Here is an 8026-nt window from a genome sequence, read left to right on the forward strand (position 1 = left end):
TTATTCAAAATATTATAAAACAAAATAAACTCTGTGACGTTAAATCCAATTTCCCCTCTCAAACTACTTTTTTTATCATTAAAATAATGTAAGGAAAAGGGATACAGTTGGTTTATGCCATTTCACCTACTTTCACTCTTCATTATATGCTCAAATATATTTGGACCCTTAACCAGAAAAATGATATATATTAAATTTCCTAAAATAAAATCTTAATGAGGTCACAGAAACGAATAACATAACCAGGTAGATATTGTTTTACTCCATCAGAATGCTGATCAACCTCAATGTTTTTTTGTGTTGTCTACCTGACGTTCCACTGTGGTCTGCGAGAGTAGCAGCACATCCTCAGTGCTTCAGAATATGACGATGATCTCATTCTCAAATTAATGAGATAACACTTCCCTCATTGTGTTAAACTAAACCGTAAAATCTACTTGACTTGAGACTTTTCAAAACCCAGCATACTGCTTATTTCTTAAACAAAAAGCGATATCATATTATACGACAGATTATGATTATTAGTGATACAAATTAAGATGTTTAAAAGAAATCCTGACATTTTATTTACCATTGAAGTAAAAACAAGGGTACCTAACTAACTACACATGGGCAACAACAAAAGCTATACAAAAGACTATGTTTATTTGCCTTTCCACGATCTAGGTCAGTGTAGAGTTGTCCAAGCCCGGTCAGTCATTTAATCTCTCCTTTTCTTCTTCCTCTCATTTCTCTCGGATGAATTCTTCAACTGTGAAAGGATAACGGAAACCTTGTTTCAATACCAATTCAAAGGTAGGGAACAGAAAAAGAAAACCAATATAATACTAGAAAACCATTCACCATTATAATAAGAATCCGCACAAAGATTGCAGCCGAATCAGTGAACAGTGTCAATGCATGCTTCACATAATCCAGGTCACCAAAGTGAGCCATCTCAATAATTTCTTGGGTATCTACTATGACGTAGCCTACAAACACCAAAAGCCCAAAGTACAACTGCAAAAAATGCAAATGAGTACCCCGCAAGAGATCTAATAATACAAAACACGAGAAAATATAAAAGGGTTTTTCTAGGTATTAAATTGATAGTTACCTCAAACTTAAAGAGCGCTATTGAGCCCCCGAAGAGAGAGGAAGCAAAGTGCAACCACATAAGGATGGACAGCCCAGAAGAAAGCAAACCACCAAGGTAGAGATACTCCCTACGCCTTGCAACTAAAGCTGCCGCAGAGAAACAGCCAAAAGCCAAGGAAGTCGCCACGAAAGCACTAAAGATAAGGCTGGAGAATGGAACAAAAATGTCAAACCAGGATCCAAAACTATAAACTAAATACAGAAGCAGCTGCCCATTTATCAAAAAACATTAACTTAAGAAAAAGGTTAAAGTGAGAGGGCAAGGTAGAGAATGGTATCACAAGACAAAACGCTTCCATGTTGCAACACTCTTCCCAACCTATTTCTCCTAGTGTGTTTGCTTACACAATATCAACCAAGGTAAAGCCAGTAATTCACATTAGATTGAGCAAAGAATGCAGAAGCAACTCTTAGTAGCTTCTTGTTTAACACGTATCCTGTGTGGTTGGATGCAGAACTGAACAAGTATGACGTCTCGTTCCTAAACTAGAGGTCCTCACATAAATTCTAACTAAGAAAAGTGTATTATTATTCTATTGCTAATACTCTTCATACAAAATATTGAGCAACAAGAACATTTTGGTTGTGTGTATGACGGAACAGTATTTGCATGATATTCTATTAATCACATAATCAACCCTGGCAAGACAATGATACTTTTCAGAAGACTCCACCAGTTACAGTAAACTACAAACCAGGTTATTAATTTGTTATACACAGATATGGATAACAACACTGTTGGAGAATATGATCTAAAGCACATTAACCAGAACAAGAAAAACAAAGAAAGGCATGTTACACATCGTAAGGAGTTCTGTTTGCTCCTACACCAAACACCAATAGCCAAAACGTTCAAAAGAATCATTTTTAGCATCAATGGCTCTCAACAATAGTAATTAATTAGAAGTGTCCAAAAAAGTAATAGCAGGGTCATACCTAGGATCAATGGCTATCGCCAAATCAATCAGAGGTCCAATGGAAGCGCCCTGAAACAGGGCAGAAGCCATCAACAGAGACAACCTCTTTTGCTGAAAAAAAAAAAAACACAGAACAATGAGTGAGAACAACTTCTCATAAGATTGACGGAGCAGAAATCGGGTAGAATCGCATTCAAACCTCTTCAAAAGGAGGTGTCGATAGCAACCAAACCATGGTTCCAATAGACCCCACCGTAGTGAGAAAACCCCCAATGTTCCACAATACATGAAGAAAGGCTCCGACAGCAGCAGCCACAACAGCGCAACATAACGTAAAATAAACCTGAAATCAATCAAATTGATTCAGAATACACATACAATATGAGACTAACCGTTTGCACACCCAAAATCAATTTCCAATCCGAGAGGAGACTTAATTAGTAATTACCCGTTTGATGTGATTCTGAACGACCGGAGAGATCTCGCGGAAATTCTTGAGAGTATCGTAACTCCAGCGGCTTCTCGAAGACGATTGGGAATTGAAGAAAGCCTCCATTGAAAACAAGGAATCGTATCGTTTTCTCAATACAAACACAAAAACAAGCACAAGGGGTTCGACACGAAAAGCCTCACACTTATATAGAGAGAGGGCGCGCTTTTTTTCTTTTTTCTAATTCTTTATTAGGGTTTGGCTTCCACCAAATTCTAGTTCTATCCAGAAAGAACCACACCATCCATCAGGGCGCGTAGTTGCTTATCTAATCACACGCGTTACATTTAATATATGTAATGACTTCTATTAAAAGTAATATTTTGTAATATTATTTTGTATTTTTATAATTACATAATTACATAATTACATAATATATAATCATGTAAAAACATGTTTTGTACACCAGCATTCAAGAATAGAAAGGATGTAGGTGAATAAATATATAAAAAAAATCGAGCCTCTTTTTATATTATATATGATTAATGTACTTTTTGAATGGAATATTACTATTGATATAAATATCATATTAATCTATGGAACTAAGAGTACATCATAACTATAACTTTTCCCTTAGTAGAAGAACATCTATATTAAATGTATATATGATAAAATTAATAACTGTTACCATGTTAAAAATAAGTCACTTCAATAAAATAAAGTTTCGATATAAATGATATTTGTTCAACGAATTACCCAGGAGGTGATTATTTATAATACTATAAAATAATTTAATTTTATTAACATTATATTAGATAGAAAGTCAGTTGTCGAAAAGTAATTTAATAATTTTTTTTCGTAGATAAAGTAATTTAATTGATTAAATAAGTTCTGCCATTATTCTGTATAATATTATACGGGAAATGTTAATATAAGGAAGAAAGGCTCTTGTGTTCATCTTTTAGTCAGGTTTGCAAATTACTTAGTTCATAAGTATGAAGATTATAGCTCTTCAACTTTGATAAAAACTATACAAGGAGTTAATAAAAACAAAAACTCATAAAGGAGTAAGAGAATATATCAATTGATTTTTTTTATTATTTTATTCTATACCCAAACCTGGTTGAATATTAAATTAAAATATTATTTTACTACAACCCACACATATTATATATATATATATATATATATATATATATATATATATATATATTTTTTTTTTTCATTTTCTTTTTTCTTAAATTGCAGACTTAACTTTCCATTATAAAAATAAATGCTAATATACATTATTATTACATCAATTAACATCTATAGTTGAAAGTCTCACATCGAAATATAAAAAACAATTTTATAATAGGTAAATGAAGTATAAATTAACCTCACCTTAAATGTTATTTGTAAAAAGAAAAAAAATTATGTATGTCATACGATGATATACATATTTATTTTTTTTCAATAAAACATTTACGATAAATATGTGTTAATCGACATAGCAATGTATATTAGCATTTATCTTTATAGTCCAAAGTTAAGTCTGCAATTAAAAAAAAAAAAAAAAAACAAGAAAACAGAAACTGTTTGTATTGACTCCATAACTTCTTGCATTAAGTCATTCCTTGTTTGCTTTTTGCTTTTAATTATTGTTGCACAAAAGTTGCGTAATAATTTGTTGTAATTCTTATTTTGACCCAATCGTATTAAATTGCTAGATATCAAAGTTGTGTTTTGATTGAAATTGTTTTTCATATTATTTATGGAAAGTTTCATCCCTCAATAATTTAATATTGTCTGTTAAAATAGAATCATAGTTATTTAAATGCTTAAATATCTTTTTGGTCCTCATTTTCGCAGTGTTTGTTGCGAATGGTCCTTATTTTTACCGAATGTTTAAAATGATCCTCATTTTCGCAATTCGTATTTTATTTGGTCATTTTCTGTAGCGTCGTTTAAATCATTAATGGAGCATTGTACAAGTGGCACGGTTTGTATTAGGGTGTGTTACGTGTATTGTACAGGTGTGGTAATTAGATATTTGGGGTTAAACAAGTGAGTTAGGGTTTTGGTAAGGAATGTTTGGGCAGTTGGTGAGTTTTGGCAATCTTGTTCCTCCATTCCCAATTGGTGTTGCTGCAATCTTCTTCTTCCTGCAATCCCATTATATAGGTATGTTACGGTCCCAATCTTCTTCCTTTACCTCTGGTTGTAATCGTTGGAGACAACCGTGTTGTATCACTTCGTGCACCGTTGGCAGTTCAACGAGAAATGGATTAACCCCAATTTGTAGCTGTGGAGAGATGACAACTTTAAGGATGGCAAGAACTCCAAAGAATATTAGTAGAAAATTTTGGGTACAATCTGTTTTTATTTTTGTGTTAATAATAAATTGATTTTAATTTTTGATTTATTGATTTACGATGGTTCCAATAATGTGGGTTGCAACTTTTTCAAATGGTGGTGTTGATGAAAAGATGTCATCATCATGACACAAATGAGGCAGATTAATGATTTTAAAGTCCAATCTGTTTTGTACTAGTGTTAAATGAAGAAATGAATTAGTTTGATTATGTTGATATTAGTCCCAACATGTTCAAAATGTCATCTTAATCTCTGAGCATTGAAGTAAGTGATATTGATCTAAACTTGAAAAAAATTAAATTGATCTAAGTCTGGAAGAAGTTAAATTCATAACATTAATTCATCATCATCAAAATGCACTACATCAATGTTTGGCAAAAGTGAAATTGAACGAAGTTTAAGGAAAGTCAAAATGTAGTACAATACTCTCCACTTCATTCCGAGTTCAAGAAAGACGAAGATGAAGAAATTTCTCTAATTGCAAAATTTACCCTAAATTGAAAAATTAATGTTAATTAGCCACCTGTACAGTGCACGTAACACACCCTAATATAAATCGTGTCACCTGTACAATTATTCGTTAATGATTTAAACGGCGTTATAGAAAACGACCAAATAAAACACGAATTGCGAAAATGAGGACCATTTTAAACATTCGGTAAAAATGATGACCATTTTAAACATTCTGTCAAAATGAGGACCATTCGCAACAAACACTACGAAAATGAGGACAAAAAATGTATTTAAGCCTTATTTAAAAAAATGTTAAATGCATAATTTCTAATCATTCAAGATAATGTTTTTCATTATTTCTATTTTTTTAAATGTATAAATATAAATACAAATATCTGCACAGTAAAAGGTAAATTTCATAGTGCAAAATAATATGATAGGGAAATTTTAATAGTTTTTCCAGCAAAGGATGAAGGTAAAGAAAGTTACTCGCGCATTGCCTTTTCAACAAGACTTCCCCATCGATGCAACTCTTTTTAAACCAGCGATTTGCTTTGTTAGTCTTGTTATTAACGTTCTATTCGACTATATATTTAATTCATGATTACTAAAATAATTAAAATATATTTAATTCACCAAAAATATTTTTATTAATATTTAAATTTTTTTATGAAAATTAAAAAGAAACGTGATATTTTGATCATAAATTTTAACTAATTGTCACACATCAAATGATGTAATGAAAAAAAAATCATATTTTGATAATATATTTCCATGATTTATTTGTAACCTATGTAAACTTTTCCATTTTTAGTAAATATTATTAATTTTTAATTAAAAAAATTAAACTCGACTTTATTATTTATAAATTTCTAAAATTATTTTTGTGTAGAAATAAAATAAAAATGTATCCTTCACATGCTTCCCCTGTGAAAACCCAAACTTTGAAAGCAGTCTGCTGACAAGGAAAATTGGTAGCTTACTTCTTACACGCGTCTTACCCAATAAGAAATTGACAAGTCAGCAGCTCTTACACACGCATACGAAATATTCAACTAAGTGGTTTTGTAGAATAGTACCAACTAAGTAGGTCTGGTTCCGTGTTTGTTCGTTGTTATAGCTAAGAAAATGTGCAAAAGAATAAAAATCCAATTAGATAGAAAATTAACTTTTTACAGTTAAATGCAGGAAAGGGTCTGAACATAGTAAAATCATTGTTCTAGTCTGGATGAAAATGAAAATTTCAAAAGCAAACCAAAAATCAATTTTAATAACAAAAATTACTAGTTATTATAATACTAATTTAGATATTAATTTATGAAATAAAAAATATTAACACTAAAATAGATATTATTATTAATAAAATATTATAATTAGTGGTTAAATTAATCATTAATTAATGAGAGATTAATTTAAAATTTTATTTTTTTAGTAGTTAAAAGATTAGTAGTTAATATTTAGTAAACAATTTATAAACTACTTATTTTTTTAATCTAAAATTTTAGTAGTTAAATTTTAGAGACCAGTTTATAAATTAACTATAATTTTTAATATAAAGATTATTTTTGTAACCAAATTTTTTATTTTATAAATTAGTATTTAGTGATTATAGTAACTAATAAATTTGGATCACTAAAATTTATTGTTAGTGATTGTTTTATAATGCAAAAACATGATATATGTGGGTAAGAAAGACATAAGAAATCAATTTAGAGATCAATTTAAAAATTAATTACAATTTTTATTTATAATAGTGATTACTTTAGTAATTAAAATTTTTTATTTTGTAAATCAGTATGTAAATTAAATTATTAAAATTTATTGTTAATGAAAAAAAAAATGTAGTGCATAAACATGATATATGTGGGTAAAAAAAAACATAAGAAAATTAAGTAATATTAAAAGTAGGCATATTAAAGCGGACTAGGTCCACCAGCAAAAGGGCGGGTCGGATTGGGATTTTCAACCCGCCAACTCGTTGTGTGTCCAACCCATTTTTTTGTGAAGGACAGTCCGACTTGGTCTGTTTTTGGCGAGCCAAAAACGAAACGAGCCAAAACGGGTCAAGTTGGCTCATTATGCCACCCCTAATTAAAAGTGAGTTAAAATATTATTATCTTTTCTCTTACAAGATTGCTAAGTAACATTAGAGTATAGGTGAATTCTTTATAATTTAATTATCGATAAAAGAGAAGAACGATAATGCAACGTCTCATGTTAGCATATTCGCAAAGGGGACTTCAACATCTTCAAATTTATCTTAAAATATGTGTACCCCACACCGGATTCTAAAAATCATAAATCGTAGCACATTTATTAAATTAATTTGAAATTATAAAAATATAATTAAAATTAATATAAATATTTTATTTTATAAAATTGAATAATAACTTTGTAAGTTTTTATGATAATAATGTATATAAGTTATTTATATATATTTTAAGTATTGTATAGAATTATTTTAAATAATATATTAAGATTAAATTAATTAAGAAATAAAATTCAATTTAATTGATTAAACAATGTAGAAAAATATAAATAGTAAAATTTCGAATAGTAAAATAGTAAAAATGATGAGCAATACAAAAATGGTTGAATAGACTCTTTAAAAATACAAAAAATATGAATAGCAGATGATAAAAATAATACAAATCATAGATAGTGCATTCAATATAAAGAGTAGATTATGTAAAAATATAAATGTTAGACAATGCAAAAATATATAAATAATAAA

General features: G+C 29.4%; 1 protein-coding gene across 1 annotated transcript; it reads right to left on the reverse strand.

Moving 5' to 3' along the window:
• Positions 1–474: 474 nt before the first annotated feature.
• LOC114179672 (bax inhibitor 1-like) lies at positions 475–2787 on the reverse strand. Its single transcript, XM_028066084.1, has 6 exons — positions 2503–2787; positions 2254–2397; positions 2074–2165; positions 1097–1283; positions 844–999; positions 475–751 (listed from the first exon to the last, which is right to left on the reverse strand). Exons 1-6 carry the CDS (start codon positions 2608–2610, stop codon positions 701–703), a joined length of 738 nt encoding a protein of 245 aa, XP_027921885.1. The 5' UTR covers positions 2611–2787; the 3' UTR covers positions 475–700.
• Positions 2788–8026: the final 5239 nt, after the last annotated feature.

The sequence above is a fragment of the Vigna unguiculata genome, chromosome 3, assembly GCF_004118075.2.
Source record: "Vigna unguiculata cultivar IT97K-499-35 chromosome 3, ASM411807v1, whole genome shotgun sequence".
Lineage (NCBI taxonomy): Eukaryota > Viridiplantae > Streptophyta > Magnoliopsida > Fabales > Fabaceae > Vigna > Vigna unguiculata.

What these genes read in the sequence shown, in the direction of transcription:
- LOC114179672 (XM_028066084.1), bottom strand. Translation starts at nt 2,610, where the DNA reads ATGGAGGCTTTCTTCAATTCCCAATCGTCTTCGAGAAGCCGCTGGAGT. An exon ending in TTCAGAATCACATCAAACGG is followed by an intron (nt 2,398 to 2,502) that starts GTAATTACTAAT and finishes GATTGATTTCAG; the next exon opens with GTTTATTTTACGTTATGTTG. An exon ending in TGCGGATTCTTATTATAATG is followed by an intron (nt 752 to 843) that starts GTGAATGGTTTT and finishes ATCCTTTCACAG; the next exon opens with TTGAAGAATTCATCCGAGAG.